At 38.3% G+C, this 22,136-nt stretch overlaps 1 protein-coding gene across 4 annotated transcripts in view; it reads right to left on the reverse strand.

Annotated features, from left to right (window-relative positions):
• The window catches only part of LOC121511191 (stromal membrane-associated protein 1-like), a 178,523-nt gene that overhangs the window by 133,668 nt on the left and 22,719 nt on the right, over window positions 1-22,136 (reverse strand). For all 4 annotated transcript variants that reach the window (XM_041789788.1, XM_041789790.1, XM_041789789.1 and 1 more), the window contains exons 2-4: window positions 13,707-13,840; window positions 11,260-11,345; window positions 1,349-1,424 (exon numbers count right to left, since the gene is read on the reverse strand). In XM_041789788.1, the coding sequence (XP_041645722.1) occupies window positions 1,349-1,424; window positions 11,260-11,345; window positions 13,707-13,840 (296 nt within the window). The remainder of the gene's footprint in view (window positions 1-1,348; window positions 1,425-11,259; window positions 11,346-13,706; window positions 13,841-22,136) is intronic.

Here is a 22,136-nt window from a genome sequence, read left to right on the forward strand (position 1 = left end):
CAGACTCGGTGCTGTGATTGCTGCCAATGATGACTCTACTACAGTAAATACGGGGGCTGAATATTTATGAAGTCACTCAATTTGCATAGCATATTTTATTTGACATTACTTTGTAGAAATCCCTTTTCACTTTGACACCAAAGAGGATATAGAGTCGAAATGGTTTTGACCATGATTGATTTATGAAATCAATAATAGTGTTAAACATCCAGAGGGTGACTACTTCTATAGGCATGGTATATAGCTGTGTTTCTATGCAGTATCTCATCTGCTTTATTCCTTGTATATGAATCCTACTAAATTGGATCTATAATGAAATATTTAGACTCACTCAGACTTCCTTAGATCTCAGTTGAACAAAAATGGGTCCAGACAGACACAGACACAGTTTAGCATATGTTTAGAAGAGCGCTGTCTCTGTTTTGAATAACTCGAAGAACGGAAACATCCCACACACTGAAACAAACACACCTCACACTGATGATCTCTGCAGAAAGAAGCAGATGTGCAGCCACCCACCTACATTCACACCTCCACCATCACATCTCCTATCATCCACACTGACACACTAACACATCCACAGATGCCTCTGGTTCCTGTGGTAGAAGATAGCCTGGCATATGAAAGGTTACTCTCTGTTTGTATCAGGTCCTCTAAGACGGTGCTGTTTGGGGTTTGAAAGAGATTTTACTGACTTTTCACACTTTCAAGCTTCAAAAGCAGCGCCAATGGGATGGATCAAAGGGCAAAGAAGGTCAGCAGCTGAAAAAATACAAAGTTTACATGCGTGGTGAGTAAAAAAAAAAAAAAAAAAAAAAGATACTGGAAGCCAAACATGAGGCTTTGGCATGGAAAAGCACTGGAGGTCTTTGTTGTGTAGGGAAAAGACGCCAAATATGAGAGGCAGCACATCAAATTTTAACACAACAGCAGCCAAAACCCTGAACACACTCTTTGATGCATATAATTTTCATTTTCAGCTTCCTGCCAAACACATCAGAGATGGGAATTCATTTATATTTGATCATTAAGATGAAGTTTCCTCACATAAAAGCTTGTGTTTGCAGATGTTTCTGTTGTTTATGATGCTGAGAAAGCACTTAAAACATCACATAAGTGAACTGAAGGGACCGAAAGGTTGTCATTTTGTATTGAAGTTGTTTTATGCGTGTAGCTGATTCTGGCATCTAACAGCCTTACGTCAAACTCGTACAACAAACAGCAACTGATGCACAAGTTCATGAAATGGCCTCCAAGCACAGCAGCTCTGCACACAGTTATAACAGTAACATGCAGTGACAAGCCGAAGCTCAAAACGAAAAACACAAGAAGTGATGTTTTTACTCACTGGAGCTGTGGCCAAGGCTTCCTTGTCGTAGTACTTTTTCCTCTCATACTTGTCACGGATGAAGACCTCCACTGCTCTGAGGGTTGGGGGTTAAGGACTGAAATATTGCACAGAAATATCCACAACAGGCACATTAGAGGCATATATAGTCACTGGAACTATAACCTGGTGGTTATATGCCTCTGCATGGTACACAAGTGCTGGACAAGGAATGTACAGAGTCAGGTCAAGAAGAAAAGCTTGTGGAAAGTGGTGGTATATGACCTTTATCATGTACCTCCTAAATGTATCTTTTTTTATCCTTGAGTTTGAACGGAAATTTGGGCAAAGTTTGGCGAAAATCTCTAAATGCTTTCTTGAGATGTCACATTTACAAACAAGAAATAAACATGAGGAAGATGAGATCAGTTCTGATCAGTTCATCCTTGGTCCAGAGTGGACATTTGTGTGAAATTTGAAGAAGATCCCTAAAAGCACTCTTAAGATACTGTGTTAAAAATCAAGGAATAAACATGAGGTCTGGTAACGTTGACCTTTGACTTTGGCATACAAAATGTTACCCTTTTTGCAGTTTCTTATTTGAAAAGTTTGAAAAAAAAGGTTCTCAGAACATCACTGAGGTATCAAGTTCACAAGCAAACGATGAAGAGCAGGTCCAACGACCTTGACCTCCAAAATCTCCTCAGTTCATTCTTGAGTCTGTGGGATATTTAGGCAAAGGTTCATGAAATCTAAAGCAATCTTAAAATATTGGGTTAGAAACCAAGGAATGAACCTCAGACCCAATGGCTGTGACATTTGACCTACACCTCCAAAATTGAATCATATCATCCTAAAGTTAGTACACATTTGTGTGGAATTTGAAAAAAAACCTTCTGGTACTGGTTCAGCTCAGCTGATAGAGCAGGCACCCATAAAGTCACATTGGTCACTGGATCAATACCCAATCCCAGTGTTGTTAGTGCAGGTCTTTCCCCACTTTCTCTCCCCATATTTACTGTTTCTCTTCAGCTGTCCTATCACAATAAAGGCAAAAATGCTGCAAAAAATATTTATAAAAAAAAACTTCTCAAAGTGTTACTAAGCTCACAAACAGTAGGAGAACACACTGGCAAAGCCAGAGTTCACTATTGGATGCTGTTGATCTTCAGGACCTCAGGTGGCACAGCATTAAAAAAATACATGACTGTTCTGGAAATAACTGCATTGAATAAGGAACACTTCAAGGAATCACTGTCTGTCAACACAGTCGGCCTTGCCATCCACAAATGGACATTAAAGTTGTATCATGCAAAGACAAAGCTTTATGTGAATGCAATCCAGAAAGACTGTTATTGTATCTGGGCCAAAGCCTATTTAAAATAGACTGAGGGAAGATGGAAAACTGTTCTGTGGTCAAATAAATCAAATTTGAAATTTATTTTGGGACCCACAGACACCATGTCCTGTGGACGAGAGGGACCATCCAGCTTGTTAACAGCACACAGTTCAAAAGCCTGCATCTCTGATAGTATGAGGTTGTATTAGTGCCTACAGTGTAGGCATCTTACGAATCTGGAAAGGCACTATCAATGCTGAAACATATATAGAGGTTTTAGAGCAACATATGCTCCCATCCAGATATCGTCTCATCTTTGACACATCAGGCAAAGAAGACCCAGGACTGTTAAGCAGTGAGAATCCTACATCGGACAAGAGTAAGACAACATTCCTCTCCTAAAACTCCAGCAACTTGTCTCCTCACTTCCTAGACATTTAAAGACTGCAGCTATAAGAAGTGTGGATGCTGCACAAAGGTACTTTTATTGCAAAATCCTGTCCTAGCTTTGCTATGTGGAATAAAAAGTATTGAGACCATTTTGACCCTGTTTTTAGGATGCAGAAGTGAAAATTATTAGATTCTAACATTCAAAATGACTCAGACAAGTTGAGATGAATTGGATACTAAAAATGATTTTGGTACTCAGTTACGTTTTCTCCAGGGTGGAATATTTTTCTGCATGATTTATGAACCTGTTAACATTTGAAATCTTAATTTGTGTTGAAAATGACTTGAAAATATTTCCTGAAAGCATGATGTCGCCATATCCTCCAAAATGTGGGCTAAGTGCTGGATTTTTAACACTTTTTACTCTGTCCCTGGAAGAACATTAGTTCAATGACTCTCATCGCTGACCTTGACCTTCAAAATCTAATAAGGTAAACTGTTGGTCAGAGTGGTCAGTTGTGCAAAGTTTGAAGAAAATCCCTCAAAGCATTCCTGATATCTTTTTAACAAGAATGGTTATTAGTGAAAATGTGAAACTACAAAGCCTCTGGCTCTGGACATAGCCTGTGCAAAGACATGAAGATGCTAAAATATTGATATTCTAAAGATCTAAGAAAAAGGAAAATGAAACATTAACATGTCATCATTCTAGATTTTTAGGTGTTAGCTTCAAGGTACTGTCATTTGTTTCTTTGACATTAAATAGTTGTGTTTGCAGCTCTTGTGTCTTCAGACAAAGCATGCTCATACTGCGGAAGTAAACTAAAATGCTTGAATGGATGCAAATGTTAATGATAACATTTTAATACATCTTGATCACTATGAGGCTTGAATGTTTTGAAATTAATCATATATTTTTATCTATGTTTTACAAAATGCCACAACTTTTAAGTAAATGTGTTATTATTCATGCAACGAAGTATCTGAAAATACACACATTTGCAGGACATTGGTATTGTGAAAATACCAATGTCTTAATCTCACAATCACAACCTCCAGCCTACACTCCGCAACTTGCACCGCCATTACATCCAGTCACTACAGCACTGAGTTAATCCCGACGTTCTTATCTCCCCATTTCAGCAGCAAGGCTTTTGTTGGTTCCAGTAATAGACCTCAAGAGATTGGAAAATGATGACCACCCGCACAGGCTGAGATAGGCTAGAGGAGGCAGACTGCATCTCAAACACTTCCACTTAAATAATGCTGTGAGGCAGCAACAGCTGAGGAGATAGGCTGCTAGGCTACCATATCTGCTACTGGCTCTACAAAGACACTGCATAGATGAAGATGGATGATACGGAAAAGGACAGGAGAACGCACCACATGGAGCAGAGTGGCTGACGTATGAGTGCAAGGGTAGATAATGCCCCGACCAGTCAGTGTTGTTAAGCTCAAATTAGATACAGCTGAACTGGCTTTATATTACTGTATACAATATATAAAACTATTAACATGAAATCATAGAAAGATGCTTGTTTAGTTCAGAACCCCTTTCTTATTTTGGGTATTTTTTTTTGTTATGACCACAAAGACAAAATCCAAAGTGTAGTTTGTGATGTTCTGTAAGTTGTCAAAATGCAGAAAAATCATTTGATATTAAAATCTGCTTTTACAGTGTTTACATTAAAAGAAGGCCTTGGCCTTCCTTGAAAGATGGGTGCATATATTGCTTTAAAACATTTCTAAACTTTTCAGCAATGATTGCAATCCAAAACCATCAGACATGCAGGCTTTTGACTAAGCTGGATGATCCCACTCCTCTTGAATGGACATGATCAAATCAAATCAAATATCAAATTTTGATTAATCTGACCACAGTACAGTTTTCCATTTTCCCTCAGTCCATTTTAAAATAGCTTCAGCCCGAGGAGACAGTGACATTTCTGGATTGTGTTCACACATGGCTTTCCTTTGCATGATACAGCTTTAACTTGTATTTGTGGATGACACGGCCAACTATTATGACAGATGATTATTTCAGAAGTATTCCTGAGCTCATTCAGTGATTTTCCAGTACAGAATCATGCCTGTTTTTAATGCAGTGCCACCTGAGGGCCCAAAGATCACAAGCATTCAATATTGACCTTCAACCTTCCTTGCACACAGAGAGATTTCTCCAGATTCCCTGAATCTTTCTTTGATATGATGGACTGTAGATGGTGGTATATTCAAAGTCTTGGCAATTTTATGTTGAGGAACATATTTAGTAAACTGTGCCACAGTTTTTAGACAAAGTCCTTCACAGATTTGTGAAACTCTGCTTATTTGACCTGTTGCTGATAAACCTAATTAATCTGCAAAATGCTCCTCCAGCTGTTTTCATTAGTACCATTTACTTGTCCGGCCTTTTCTTGCCCTGACCCTACTTTTTTGAGATGTGCTGCAGCCATCAAATTCATCATGAGCCAATATTTTTCAAGACATTGTAAAATGTCATAGATCTTTATCACTTTACAGTCTTAAACAGCAGACGCACGTCTAACTCAAAGTCAGAGTACAATGGACTGTTGAAAATGTGTTCTTTACTTGTGTCAAAGGTTGGTGACCACTAATGCCAACTGTTTGCAGGAGCTTTGGTTAATTATGACTAAGGACCTTTTTCTGAAGCCTCTCTTCTTTTCAATACTTTTGATAATCAAAATAGAAACTGTATTGTTTAAAAACAAAATACTTTAAGTATTTAACATTTCTATACCTTCCTAACCTGTAGGTTTAATCTCACCCTTACAGCAAAAATTGTGTTAAAAATATGACTGAAAATTTTGCAAATTCATCCGTAATAGAACAAAGTCCAGCAAATGTCAGGATTCACACAACACTTATATAAAGTGCTCCATAGATCTCAGTATACTTCAGAGTAGACTCACAGGATATGCACCTTTTCACAAATGGAGCAACACTGGAGCTACAGCCTCGACTGAAATACCACAGTTAGATCATATCTGACTTTGGCTGCTTCTGCTCTGTTTCAAGGAATGTTTAAAGACAGGAATTAAAACATTAAAAAACACAGCATATCTTTTAGCGTTAACTTTTCATAACTAGAATCAACGTCAGTACTGCAAATCACCCACCACAACACCATTGCTTACAGTTACTCTAAAAGAGAGATCAGAAACATATAGAGACTGCTAATCCACTTGAACGACGGAAAAACTTTTAAAAAGTTCCTTGGCAGTGGCAGTGGTTCCGCTACATCACACCATAAAGAAAGGAAAGTAAACACATCCATCTCATGCTGTAGAGCAGAGATCCATTTGTGAACATATGGTAGACTATAAATACCCGTGCAACAAGTCTGCTTTGAAACCCTCTTATTCATATTTTGATCTTTTAATGTATTAAGATTTTGCATTAACTTTTGAGTCAATTGTTCACACTGAATTCTTTTAAATGTTATATTGACTCATATCATAATATCACACTTCACTGTTTTTGCAGTGGAATTGACTATTTCTTATCAAACTACTCAAATAAGTTTTTAAACCAGTTCCATTTACATCTGAGGATTGTACTGTCTGTCAGATTGTAAGAGCTCATACTCAGAGTGGAGGATGTTGAGGGCAAGAAAACTCATGGATTTCGGTCACATGACTGGTGTGGAGATCTGGAGGCCAAAAAAAAAGGATGCAGCAGCAACTAGGGCTGGGCGGTTAGATTAAATTTTGATTAAATCACAACATGTCCTACTGCAATTTACAAATCAAAGAAGGTGGGCAATATTTATTTGACCTGAAACATTTGTAAAAAAAATACCAGTTTAATATTATTTTAGAGAGAGGTTATACTCTACACTTCATGCAAGTATTTGTCACTTTTTTCTAGAATAATTTGCAAAAAACGACTTTTCCTTGTTTTAGTATATGTTTGTATTAGAAATGATAAAGACACAGAATCACAATTTTTTTAATGATGAATTTGCAATATGAGTCAAAATATCTGCCATCAGATTTTTTTCCCAAAATTGTTCATCCTAAGATAAGTCTACCAAATATTGTGTTTGTTGTAAAGAATGATTTATTGCTTATTTCTGAGAAATAAATAAGATGAGGAACTTAAAAAATAATCACATATTAAATCCAAATTGCAATCCTGGGGAAAAAAAATTGAGAGCAGATTATTTTCCCAAATCATTCAGCCTTAGCTGCTACCAGACTCTTCAAAACGATGCATGTTCGCATCACTGATAAATATCAAACACTTATATTTGTCATAGTCCGTCCAAAACCGGCTGAGTTTGTATATCCGTTCTTAAAACAACAACCTTCTTTGATTAAAAAGAATAAAAATAAAACTGGTTAAAACAAGTACAGGGAAACCAAGACTGTCAACTTCTTTATAGTTTACAGCATCAGAAAGCCTTTCTTACCCACCAAGGGGCTGTTCCATGGCTGTGTCTGATGAAACATGAAAGCTATGAATACTCTTTGCTTGCCTAAGAAAGAACTGCTTATATATGCACTCTAAAGAGAGGGTTTCAGTCCTCCCAACAGCCTTCAGACAGTCAAGGATTCAGCTAAAAAGAGACTATCATACTGTGCTGACATCACGTACCTAGTGATCCTCCAGCGCAGCCGGATAAAACAAAGGCATGATCTTCTGATCAACACCAAACACCTGAAGGTTGGATCCCTTTTCCTTCTTCCCAGTCAGTGGAGACACACAGACCCCCTCCACCCCATCAGCCATTAGGCAGTGATTCCCCATGAGATGCTGCTGCTTTCTCCTAACAAAATGGGACTGGTTGAGGTGGTTTGGGCATTGTAGTTGGAAGCCTCCTGGGTGTTTTCTTTTGAATGATTTATGGACATGTCCACACTGGGAAAGACCCTGCAAGATCCACAGTTTGCCAGAGGGATTATATATCTCATCTGGCTGGGATTGCCTTGGGATTCCCCAGGAGGAGCTGGAAAACGACACTGAGAACAGCAGTCAGAAATGCATCATTCAGCATCCTGCTACAATGACACCATCATGGACAAACGGACAAAACAGATATGTAATAATCAAGAATGTTTGCAATTTGTCTTTATCATTAATTAAAAACACCATTTTTAATCATAGTTACAACTGCAAATGCACCAGCACCACACAGAGAGGTCCACGGTGAAATAAAATATAAATACACTCTAACGCATGAGCTGCAAAACAAGAAAGCAAATATGTCCTTGGACTCAAACTCCATTTTGTCATTTACATACATAAGCAGCATAAACAGTGGGGGCCAAAGTGGTGTGTGTCCATAAACACAGTCCCACACACATGAAAAAAGCTCACACACATTGAGGCGCTCGCTCCTCTAATCCTGGGTCTGTTATCTGCTGTTTTCAGCCAGCGGCACTGCTGTCAGAACGACTAATGGACTTCAAAAGAGTGAAGTATGATGACCACCCGCACAAATGGGCCTGCCAGATACAAGATAGGGTATTAGAGCAGCATTTCAAACAGGGAGGGTATTTATTTCAGTCTGCTGGTGGGAATACCAACATATGCTGCTGTGTTTACCACACAGCTGTCTCGTCTTGTATGGTGGAAAAGGGCAAAGTGAAGAGTGCTGTAGCATCACTGTATACACAGAGACTGCTGGAGGTGTGTTGGTGAAATGTGAGAAGTGATGCTGACAAGGAGAACCAGCCTCAACTTGTTAAGAGAGAAGAATATTTGGGAATTAGTCAAAGAAGTGGAGTTTGATGATAACAGTTTGTATTAGTTTCTATATTTTAAGTTAAACTGATCAATATGCTGACACTGGGTCATCGAAGAATTGAAAAATATTCTAATTTAACACCAGTTTCCCAACTTTTAGTCACAACTCACTTACAATAGTCTGGTATTTACACAAATTCAATAATTGTTCAAAGTACTTCACAACAAAATGAAAAGTGACAGGGATAGCCCAGTTGATCGTATGCTGATCATTATTGGTCAGAATCTATCAAAAATATGTGTTTGAAATATTTGAAGTAATGCTTTGAGTCACAGACCTGATCACATAGTCAATACTGCACCAGCTGACTGTACGCCTGGGCATAACGTTACATGTAGCTGACAAAGAACAAGAGTGAGAAAGTCATCTTTGAGCGGATCAAAAATCGGAGGTTTATTGGCCATTTAGCCAATAGACAAGCTTTTGTAAGCAGATGTCTGTCTGAATGAACAAAAAATTCCCCCCAATATGAGATGTGTCGAGTGGAAATTTGGAGCTGCCCCTGCCCTGCAGGTGCTGACTGTTGATTATTTGTGCCAGTTCTGAACTTATCTATCAGCTGGTCATGTCAGAATCATCCATTCAAAGAAACAAGGATACACTATTAAGTGGAGGCTAAATAAATGAGAGGGGTCTGGCTGCAGACCATTCATCTCTAACTCCCGCTTTCACAGACCGTCCATTTTTATTTTTTCTTGATTCAACTTTGTTCATAACCAAAGTCTGTCATTTGCATTCATGAAATAATCACATTAGAAACATTACAGACACAGAACAAGATCAGAGGTCCAATCAGGGATTAAATTATGTATAGACCTATTTTGTAAGTAGATGCACGAACAGTGGCTCGCTCTACTTCATAAGCTTTAGCTAAAGCTAACACAGCTAACCTAGCTAGGTAATTCATGTTACTATATGAGCCAATGTAGCCAAGTAAGCTTTAGCAAATGTGAGCTTTAGCAAACATGAGCTTTAGCAAATTTGAGCTTTAACAAGTAGTTAACGTAGCTTTGTAGATAAAATAAATGCAAATCTTACAGCTGCATTGTGAGCTTTGTTTTAGCTATGTTAGCTATCTAGCTACACTAGCTATGTAGCTCTGTTATCTATAATTGAGTTAGCTTAAGCAATGTGAGCTTTAGCAAACATAGCAAAAGCTAACTTAGCAACATAGCTAAGATACTAAAGTATCTACTTTGTGAGCCTAGCTTTAGCTACTTTAGCTATGCTGCTTATCCAGCCAGTGGAGCTATGTACGCCATGTTTAGTGCATTAGAATGTTTCCATGGAGGACGAGCTTCACCCTGTAAGCAGACTGTCTGACAGTCTGACCATTAGTCCATCTGTCTGTCTATCCATTCATCTGTTAATCTAGATCAGTTCAGCTCAGCTTTATGTGGTGGACAGGGAACCGAGGGGGGGGTCTAATGGGTAGCAATCATTATAGTTTGAGTAGAAGCAGAAACTTAAATACATTATGTACAGTACATTATGCATGCTTTGTTTAAGGGATGTTTTATTTATATGTATATCAAAGATTAATGTTTCTCTTATTGGATTTTGCTGCAATAATCTTACATGAATAAAAGAGGCTGTTGTGCTTTCTATTTGCATTTTGTAATGACATAGTGGCTAATCTATACATTTGTTGATTGTTCAAGAAAATTTCCCTTACTAGTAGGACTAGTAGGACTTTTTCTTCACTGTTTGTTTCATTTCATAATGTTATTGGTAGTACTTTCATATCTACTGTAAATCTGAGTATCATTCATATCCTTCACGAGTCCCGAAACTTTAAAAATGCAGACACATCATACAGGTAAAATTAAGAGAACTGAGTGAGCCAAATACAGGAAACATGGCGGTTCTGATGTGTAAAATCTGTGTTTCTTTTAACCTCTTTTTTTAAAATACCCAGTAGGGGCTATGTGAGAGCTGTTTCGCAGGTCTACGGGAAACTAAACAAATGTCTTTTTATGAGTTTTAATAAAAGTAAACCACTGAAGAGCCATTTTAATAAATGATGACACAATTTCTTGTCATTTATTGTCCATTTGTGTTTTAAAAACAATACTGATGTGAGTAATTTTACACAAACCTCTGTTGTCATTGGGAGCTTTTACATTTGCATGTAAACATAAAGAGATGTATATGGTGAAATAGGGAGCTCTTATGTAAATCTACACTGGCATGTTTGCTAACAGAGGGTTTTAAATAAATGAATGCTGACAGGCAGTTTCAATGTGCATGCAGTGTGAGGAGCATTTTATATGCGAGTGGTTAAGAACTGGAATTTTTCTTCCAATGTGTAGTGACGTGTTGTGACAAACACAGTTTTTATGTAAATGGATCTGGAGTTGAACGACTGGTGTGGACAGTAAAAAGACAGTCTGAGAAGAACACACAGAAAGAGAGCACACTTTAGGAGGATACTGGTCCGTCTGTGGCCGTCTGAAGCTCTCCGGTAGGTGGGCTTCATAGAGCTGCCGGGCCCTGGTGTTTCCCATGTCCACCATACTCTGCAAGACAAGAGAGAAAACTGAATGTAGGGATAAGGTCCTTGGTCCTTTTTCTTTCTTTTAGTGTTTTTTGGGTTTAAATGACTATACTGCAGCTGCAAAAGACCATAAAGGCTGCAATGTCAGCATCCAGTGTAAGCATATCAACCAAAAGGGTTTGATTTGCCACCTCTAGATTAATGCATTCACAAACCTCTTTATTAGGTAATACTGTTCAACTGCTCATTAACGCAATTTTCTAATTAGCCCATCACATGGCAGCAACCAGTGCAAATAGGCATTTAGACATGGACAAGATTGACATGTTCTCAGAGCTCCTGAAGTTCAAACTGAGCATCAGAATGGGAAAGAAATGTGATTTAGTGACCATGAACATGCCGTGGTTCCGTGCCTTACTATTTTCAACACTACTGCAGGCTGGACAATATAAATAGCTAGCAGGAGTGCAAACTCTGCATGGTAAAAACAGACTGTGCTAAAAGAGAAAAGAAACTGCAGGTTGTGGACTTAGCTGGACACAAATCCAGATGGTCACACAGGAAAACAGTTTAAATTCTAAAAATAATCATTTTCAACACCCATAATGATGGTACCAATTATTGAAAGGCATATGATCTAAATATTTAATAGATATTACAAGCACTGTTAGTGGTTCTTACTGTTAATAATCTTTTATATGAGAATCAGGACTGGCACATTTTTTCAATTTCAACATTAACATATCCTGTGTTGATTTAAAGAAAACTGTCTTACCCTACAAGTCTTGAAAACAGATCAGTATTTCTGGAAAACTTGCTGTATTGCCCAACCCCAGCTTCAGTCTAAAAGATGGTAAAGTGGGGCTAAAGCGTTGAAAAAATTCTCATCTCTTTAAATACAAGTGAGCCAGTTGGTAAAACGCCTGAGAACATGACAGACACACAGTAAGTTCTTTCATACTCTACATTTGTATTCAACTCAATTTGCTGTCTGACTCCTTCCCACACATGCATGCTCACACACAAAGTGAGAGACACACTGGTCGTATGTGTCGGGGCTAAATTAAGAGGAGGGTGATAAATGGGGTGATGATAGCAGAAGTGGAGGAGATGGAGTCGGAATAATCAGCCATCCAGAATTAATTAGTCATTGAAAAGAGTGATTAACATTCAGAGTGAGAGCCGTTCTGCTCGCACTCAGCTGATGGATCGGCGCTGCCTTCAAGAGACGCACACACAAACTCAACAATTGGATGCATTAAAGACTCCACGATTAAATAAATTACTGGCTCGTTCAGGTGAAGATTGGACACACACAGACACACAAGCAGGCACAAGTGTTCTCCTGATTCATGGTGTGTAATTGAATCAATGTGACATGCTAGTTTCCCTCAAAATACATTTATATACACAGCCATTACACTTCACTGGATTACACCAGCAAGAGTGAGTGTTTATGTGTGCAGAAGAACATTGTCCATGGAGGAATGAAGACTAAATACTAAAATTTTATCTCTTTTTTTTCACAATAACTGTGTCCTTTCTGTTTAAACAACTTTCATCTTCATTCACCTTGATCTAAGTATTTGGCATGTCAGTGGTACTACAACCATAAAAGTTTTAAATTTATGGGTTTTAAAACATTTTCTGAGACTTAATGTCAAAAGACAGACCAACTTCAATTCCAAAAAAGCTGGGGTGCTGTGTAAAATGTAAATAAAACCAGAATGCAATGGTTTGCAAATCTCATAAACCAAGATTTTTTTCATTGAGAACATTAAAAAAAACAGATAATGAAATGAGACATTTTATCATTTTTTGAAAAGTATTAGCTCATTTTGAATTTAATGGCTGCAGCATATCTCAAGAGGGTAAGGACAGGACAACAAAAGGCTGGAAAAGTAAGTGGTACTTATCAAAAAAAACTGCTGAAGGAGCATTTAGCACCATATTAATTTAGAAACATGACTGGGTATGAAAGGAGCACTTTAGAGAGGCAGAGTCTCTCAGAAGTAAATATGGGTAAAAATTTACAGCTGGATCTAAAAGTTTGAGGAAATTCTTCAAAAAGACATTCCTCAACACAAAATTGCAAAGACTTTGAATTTCCCCCATTTACAGTACATTTCATCTACAGTTTCAGAGAATCTGGGGAAATTTCAGTGTGCACAAGACAAGACCAAGGATGATCATGTTCAACAGACCCAGGTGGCACTGTATCAAAAACAGGTATGATTCTGTTCTGGTAGATGTTTTGTTAATGCATAGTATGAACACAGGTAATTCAGGTGCATTCATTTGGTATCTGAATGCCTAAAATGCATTGTTAATGTAGTGTGTAAACAGGGTCTTTGTGTGTACATGCATGCCTTTGTTAATATACCTGGATCTGCTCAGGTGTCCACTGGTCCAGATTGACAGATTTCACTCTGGAGATGTGGACGCCCAGATTGCGGTGGATGCCGGCACAGCGGATACACATAAACACGCCGAGGTTCCATGATGCCCACCGAGGACCTGAAATATCAGAAAAAAGAAAAAAAAAATTACTTTAAAGCTGAGGGGAATGTTTTCAATTTTAGAGCAAAGGACCTGCTTGGCTTTAGTTTGAGTGAAACTGCAGCAGAGAGGAGTAATCCAGGTAGATTCAGTTCTTTATTTCTATTTGATCAAATTCTTAACTGTGAAAGTGGTGAAAATGGAAGACAGAGATCAATTTTAACTTTTTCTTTAAATGTTATTTTTGAAGTTTCTTGGAGGTTATATCTAAATTCCATTCAATAAAAGCAGAAAGGATTTGAAGGCTCAAGGCTGGGTTTTGGATTACTCATATTTATACTAATTATTTTATTATAGTTTCTAGGATTTAAGAAAAGTTTTTAAGCAGTACTTGAAGTGGAAGAAATTGATTTCGATATTAAACATTAAACCTATGATGGTACTTAACATTCTCTAAATAAAAAGCTTTTTTCTATCACTACAGAAGTTCTTTTCAAATTTGGTTTGTCATAAAAATTACTGAATCATGAAATGTATGTCCTTGTGGTGTCTGTCTCTCTAAAAATGTTTTATTTAATGATTAAGGTTTTAATACAATGTCACTGTCACAAAAATTTAAATATAAACAAAAGAAAAAGAAAACTACACTACGGAGCTTCCACTCACACAGGATGCAAGCAGATTTAATCTTTATAGTCCCTAAAAAGTCATCCCAGTCCCAGGCTTGCTGTTAACACTTCTGCAAGGGATTCAAAGGCATGGATAGCATCAACAGAATGGTGCAACAGCTAGCTTCAAGAGGAAACAAGTTAGACACCATAATTTATGGTCGAAAAGTTATTCAACATTCATTAACCTTTCTGACTTTATGTTGTATATGTTAATCCTGGACCAGAACATTTTTAAGAAAATGAAGAATAATGAAGGTCAAGCTGCCTCAAAACTTCACTGCTGCTGTGGGCCTGTTTTTTACCGCCTTTGTTTGGTTCTTTTTCACTGCTCTAAAACAGTAGTTTGTGAGTGCAGTGTTTTCAAGCAGCAAAGATAAATTGATTTCTGGTTTATGATGCTAACATATAGCTTGGCAAAATATAAATTTTCTAACAAGTATTGGATCAGTCCATAAACAGGTGTACTCGCCGACACCAGTACCCACATTTTCAGTATCCAGTATTTTGAAACTGGTATCGGAATTGGGACAACGCTAGATGAAACCTGCAAAACTACAGGTAACAAGATTGTAAAAAAGCATAAAGAGACATATAACGTTCTGTTTTTAATTGCTGCTGTAACAACACAATCTATGGCCGCATTTGGTTGAAAGTTAACATTTAGCATGTTCACTTGTTAAATCAAAACACTGTAACTGTTATGTCCATAAAAAATGTCAGAGAAACATACTGATTGTGCTGAGGGTGTGTTTTGAGATCACCCGTTTTTTATATACTGATATCTTGATATCAAAGTTACCATAATAGTAATCTCCTAAAGTCCTGCCATGTTTGTAGCACCCAGTAGGTAGTTGTATATGACCTGAACTTTATGGGGTACCCTCTGGTGGTATCCTGCAGTAACACACATACTAACCCATTTTAATTCACAGGCTTACTGGGTTTTGAGCCCCAGGGCCCACCCATGGGAAGGGGCCCAAAGAGGCCAGGAGAATAACAAAAATCATGTTTGTGGCGTTTGACTGTGCGTCCGTGGGTGCGAATGTGTTATGGGCCCTGGTGGGAGGGAGGAAAAAGCAATAAACAAAAGTCATTGCGATTGGTTAATAGGCAGTAGGCTTACCTATTGTCCAATTAATGAGTTCAGCTTCACGTATAACCTTTGGATAGCAGCAGGAACTTGTAAAAAACGCCAAAAATTGTGGGGAAATATGCAAAAGTGGTGTAAAGAAACCAAAACTCCAAAGGCACAAATAACAGCAGGAAGCTGAGCTTTAAAGAAAAATCTCCAATCTGACTGGATCTGTCAAAGCTGCAATTCCTGATAAAAACACCAGATCCTCCTGACGACTGGATGCAAATTAAGTATGTCTGATGTTAGTAGACAGAGTCCTGATGAAGCTTGAGAGTGGTGTGTCTAAGTGGTAAGGGGTCCTTCAGAAAGTGTAAGCCTTAGGGCCCAACACTGCATAGGTGGGAGAAATAATCCACTCTTAGATGCATTGTGATGTGGAGGTGGAAGATTCTGAATTGATTTATAAACATTTAATAATCGATAATTGTTAGTAATTTAAATATTTAATACTTTAGAATAGCAGGAACAAATAGGTGGAACTCTGACAAGCAGCGTGTAACAGCGAGATTTAGATGACCAGTTGTTCATAGGGGAAAAAGGACATTTTTATGGCTGCAATTTCAGAAATGTTACAAGGAAAGGATGCTGCTACCTGTGGGTTCAGTGCAATTGTAATGTCCAGTTTACACACATTTTCCATTAGAGGATAGTGGACATTTAATTTATCTCTATTTTTTCTAAATACAAATGTTAGCTATGTTTTTATTATGTTTGACACAGTGAGAACAACAGAAATGTGTAAAAAAAAAAAAACAAAAAAAAACAAGTGCAGCTAAATGCATCAATAATCGATTACGAATCGAATCATGAGCTGCCTAAAGATTCCCACCTCTAGCATTAATGCGGCCCTGGTTGAGTACCATTAAGTATATTTATAAGCTCACTCAGTATTAACAAGTAAAGCTGATTTATCCTTGGAAGGCCAGTGAAAAAATAACCGACACAGGGTTACATAAAGGGCCTGGCAGAGAACACAAACAGGAACATGAGCCTGCTGCAGAGAACAAGAAGACACGAAGAACCTCGAGCCAGACACACAAAAGACTTTGATTCCCTCTGACACACTATCGTGCCATGTCTGTTGAGAGGAAGATGGAAATGTGGAAATATCCCACAAGCAATGGCCTTCATGAGGGTCAGTCTAAACCAGAACACAGGAATCTCTTGAATATTTGTTGCTGGCATCAAGCTTTAGTTAAATCCTCCTTATTTGGGTAGATTTATATCATTCCTAACATCGGTAGGCTGTCAGAATTCTCATTGCTTTAATACCTTTTAATACTGTTTTAAACACTATGATCTCTGGTACTTTTACAACTGATAGGATGAGTGCTGGTCATTATCATTAATCCAGTAACTTTTTACACACACCTGCACTCACATTGTTTTAGGCTACATGAGTTAAGCTCAATAAGCATTGCAGTAAACATGCCAGCTGTGGTAAAGGAAAAGTGACAAAAAAGTTGTCAATAACCTGCAGGTGTAATGCCAGGTGTCACACAGTACATCATAGAAACAGTAATTCTATGTTTAACCAAATCTACCAAACCACAAGAAGAAAACAGGGACAGACAACACCATGATGATACAAGAGCAGAGAAAATTATCCTGCTAATATTGAAAATGGTGACTGGAGACATGCTCCCATTAGGTTTTATGGAACGAGATAGCTTCAGCGAGATAATGGTATCAAGCTGGAGTAAAAGCCACCATCACGTCAAACAACAGCAACAAGAGTGGAAAAGATGAGTGTGGAAAGTTCAGCAGAATCAAGGGCTGATTTGCTACATATAAGCACAGTGTCTGTTGACTCATGGACAAATTAGGCCTCAGAGTTGTGTTTTGGATGAAATGTAGACTGTTGTGACGTGTAAACCACTAGTTTAAGAAGAAATGCATTTGTTTCTTTTTTAATTTCCTTCTAATTCAATTTTGGACTCTGTATACCCATGCCAGGACTATCTATATTAGGATATTCAAAATGCATGTAGTTATTACAGATGCTCCAATAGCATTTTTTCCTCCATGATACCGATTCTGATACCACAGTGTAGAGTATTGGTGGATGCGGATCAGATTACCAATCTGATCCCGGTGTAAACTTATTGACCTACTGTGCTTTGGAAGACTAGCAAATTATTTTAGTCCTGCATGTGACTCAGAACGTGGCTCAGCAAATAAAATGTCCCAAAAGGTCACCTGACTTCAAAGCTTGCTACAAATGCTGCTGTAATGGATTCCCAGGCACAAATTTTATCAACGGGATGGCACAACGGATAGCTTCTAGAGGAAAAACAAGTAAGAGACTACGAGTTATGGTTTGAAAGTTATTTAACTGTTAATAAACTGTGTCACTTTTTGTCATGTACAACAACGCTGGTCTGGAAAGGTTTTTAACAAACATACAGGAAATATCTGTCATGTAATCTCCAAACTTTGCAGTCCTGTGGTTCTTCGCTGCTCTGAAAACAGAAGCTCGTGCATGCAGTTTTCCGGCAGCAAAGAAGAATTGATTTCTGGTTTACAGTGCTAACATTAAGCACGGCTAAACAAAGCAATAAAGTTAAATAGTATTGGATCAATTCATAAACAGGTGTATTCTCCAACACCAATAACTGCATTTTAAGCAGCGTGGATGTATTTCTGATACTGGTATTAGAACTGGTATTAAGCTCCCATTTGAACCATTTGGGCCTGGTCAGAAAGTGACAGGACCAATAAGCGACGAGGAGCAGTGATTTCGAGCGCGGCGGAGTCGTGATGTAGGTAAGCAGCAACAAGAGGCCGGTACAATTATTGTGGAAGAAATTAGTGATTAGGGTGGATGCTGCTAAAGCACTAGTCTAATCAGAATTTGACAACATTTGTTTGTTAAAAGAAGAACAAAGAACAGCACTGACTTGTTTTCTTTTCATAAATGACAAAAGACGTGTACTGACATGTCTACTAAAGTCGCCATGGTTCGCATTACGCAGTTCTCTATGGAGTTTACCCCTCGGTAGGGGCCATAGACTGTAGGATCGCCCCTCGATAGCGGCTACGTCACGTGTTTAGTTGTTCTGATTGGCCCGTAAAGATGCGACAGACAGAACATTCATCCAATCACCCTCCGAGTTTGGCTGGTGTGTCAGGTTAAATAGTGATTATAGTAGCCTAAATTATCACTAATAAATTCATCAAACATGCATTAACAGAAATACATTGTGCAGAAAATTTTCAATTTTTTTGACACTATTGATACTAATATTGATACTTTTACTGACCCTTCTAATAAAATACCCATTGTTTTTGTGATGGAAAGAACTGAAAGTTGCAGTCATAAGAGAAAAAAAAACACAAAAGACAATAAACATATTTTGAACCCAAATCTGCCGAGAGAGAGAGAGCAGCGGTAGGCAATCAGCATTGAGATTTATTAGAAAGGTGCACAGACAGAGTGTTGGTGCAGGGAAATGAGATGCTATTTCCTCATTGCTTCACAGTAATTTCTCTAAAGATCGTAGAATGGAGACAAAAGGTTCATAGAGCTCTACATCCACACTAACCAAAATATTGCCAAAGATATGACATTGACATAATTTAACCAATCAATAGACAGCATTTCTAACCCAGTGTTTATTACAGTGTTTGCCTCTTGCGTCTGGTTGTCCCTAAACAGGTGAGAGGCTGAAAATAATTTCTCCAAACTGACGTTATTTATCAAACAGTGCCGGAAGTGTATGAAAAATATGACAAAGCATTTTGCACAGGTGGTTACCAAAGCCTACAGCCTAAAGCTGCTGAGCCAGTATAAAGTTCCAACACTGACACTGTGAGGTGAAATCACTAAGCATGTGATAATTTATCAGTGGTTGGTGGCAATGATCTCTGCTCATGGAAAACAACAGCGTTACTGATCACTGAGACTCCAAATAGCTGGTAAAATCTTCAGCCCCTCATCATCCTCCAAGTTATCCCAGCTCTTGGAACTATCACAATGACAGTGACTCATATTTTATGAGGACTTTACACTTAGTAGGAGGTAGGTGTTAGATTTAAGTTATAACTTAAGCCTAGGTTGAAACTATCTAAGCTGGTGCAACACCGTAAATGATAGTAGAGTGTGAACCCTGTCATAGGTAAGAACTTACATTCATACTATACTTGAAGTTGTGTACAGTTGGTAAAACCTATAGCTGGCCCCTAAAATGTTTTCTTTACCTCCCCTTATTGCCAATTTGTTTCAGTAAACAAACCCACATAGTACACTTTCTGGACATCATTTCAGAATCTTATAATCTTTGTTCCCGAAATCTTTATTTGCCGTCTGTCCCAAAGGTCAGAACTGAACTGGGAAAAAAGGCATTTAAATTTGCTGCTCCCTCTGCCTGGAATGATCTACAAAAAGAGTAGAGCCTTTCTAAGCACTCAAGGCCACCTTACAAGGCACCTGACCAAAACCATAACTTAATAACAAATTCTTTTTGGTGTGGTTCCGAGTTGACCTGAGCGTGGTCTTAAGAGGCAATGGTAGCCAGGAGGCCAGAGCTAACATTGCTAATCCATGCACTGATATGATAAAGCAAACTTAAGAAGGGCGCTTTAATATAGCCAGTGAGGGGCCCAGTAGTTTCTGTGACAAGGTTTGCAAACAAATACTAACGATATCAAACAGGTATGGATTATGATTTTTAGCTGATCCATATTAAAGTCTAAGGTTCTGGTGTTGTGACATCCCACTATCAGATGCTTTGTCAAAGCGATGAACACTCATAATTAACTGTGGATTATTTCTTAAAATGTAGAAGTAAGCTTATTCAGGTAAAACACTGCCACTTCATGAAGAAGTCACCTGTTTTTCTTCAGCCTCTGTGCAGATAAACAGGAGATGGCACTGAAATGACAGTGGAATCATTTTAATGGGCTCGTGGCTACAGTCCCTCAGCTCCATCACCAGCTCCCTCCACCTCCAGAGCATGAAGCTTACAATCTGTCATTCTGACGATTGGAAGCAACTCTGAATGCAGCGAGAGCAGGGGATCAACGTTTATGGATCCGGGCGACATAACTGCGGTGCAGCAGTGACGGTTGGATGGCACGTCGTCCACTGGGCTGCCGGTGTCGGGTAAGAGCATCAGTGTGTTAATGCAGTGGCACTAATGCGCTAGACAGCCTAGAGGAGCATTAAGGCAGGGATGACTGAGTGTTAAGCCTGAATCAAGCAGCTCAGCCTTTGTAAGCTGGACTCTATCTGTATGGATTGGACTTCGCTTTGGCTGCTGAGAGATAACCTCTTTGAGCACATTCTGCAAAACAAATACAACATGTTGTCTTAGCTGAGCTGTCATCTAAAGGGAGATAACGGGACGATGAAAGCAGGGTAGGCAAATCAATTTGTGATTCACAGAGATCATCAAGATAAGATTTATCATAATGGAATCTGCCTTCACTGGCCTCTGAGTATTTTTATTTGGGGAGAGAGTCAAAGTGTTTAGAGAATCTGTTTAGAAAAGTGAATGTTTAACTCCAAATATAAAGCATGCTTTTACAGACAGACATTTTCTTTCATCTGTGCCAGACAAATCACATTCATCCTGTGGAGGATGAGCAGAGCTCTGAAGCTCTGACTGCTGAATACTAGTGTCAGGAGGTGACAGCCAACAGTTTTAGTGTTATCAGATTCATTCTCTCTTTTTGAAGCAACCAGGTTTGAAAGAGTTGATGAAAAAAACATTTTTAGGACTTACTGTTACAATTCAGTTATTTAACTGCTTTTGCATCTTCCACAAGTCAGATCAGATCTAGGAGACTGTTTTCTCTTCTTCTGCTCCTGACTTATTGAACAAGTTTCAGCAGCTGTTTGAAATCACAGAACTTTTACCTTTTGGGCCTTTTAGAAATTGGACTTTAAATCTCCAACCTTCCATCTGTAAAAGTTTCACTTAAGTGTACATAAGAGCAAGATATTATCAGGATGAAATTTCTGCCACTAGGCGCCTGTAGCACAGTGCCAATACAAAGTGTCTATTAATGATTTTATACATCAATCATTACAGTGTTCAAACATACAAGCCTGATTGATGTGCGTCAGTGCTGGGACTGCAGCCAAAAATGCATCTACTAAATACTGACTAAAGAAGTTGAATATTTATACAGTCACTTTTTTTACCTTATATATTTTTATGTAATTGACATTACTTTGTAAAAATCTGTTTTCACTTTGACATTAAAATTTGTTTTGTTTTGTCAAAAAAAATCAAACTCATATTGACCATGACTGATTTATAAAATCCCAGCTTCTGGGAGTTTTACATGGACTTGTGTGGTTGATGTATTAGCTCAAAATCAAATCAGTGCACTTCTTTCCAGATCATACCTTGCTCTCAAATTCCACAGAATTGTGTCTCATTTGTGTCTACACACTCGATGGCATTGGTCTTAGCTAAGTTTCAAATCTTTCAAAGCCCAAGAGGAAGAGGGGTGTAATGGAATCGAGCCTAAAAAAATACTTGCAGTACAAATTTCCTGT

The sequence above is a fragment of the Cheilinus undulatus genome, linkage group 6 (assembly GCF_018320785.1).
Source record: "Cheilinus undulatus linkage group 6, ASM1832078v1, whole genome shotgun sequence".
NCBI lineage: Eukaryota > Metazoa > Chordata > Actinopteri > Labriformes > Labridae > Cheilinus > Cheilinus undulatus.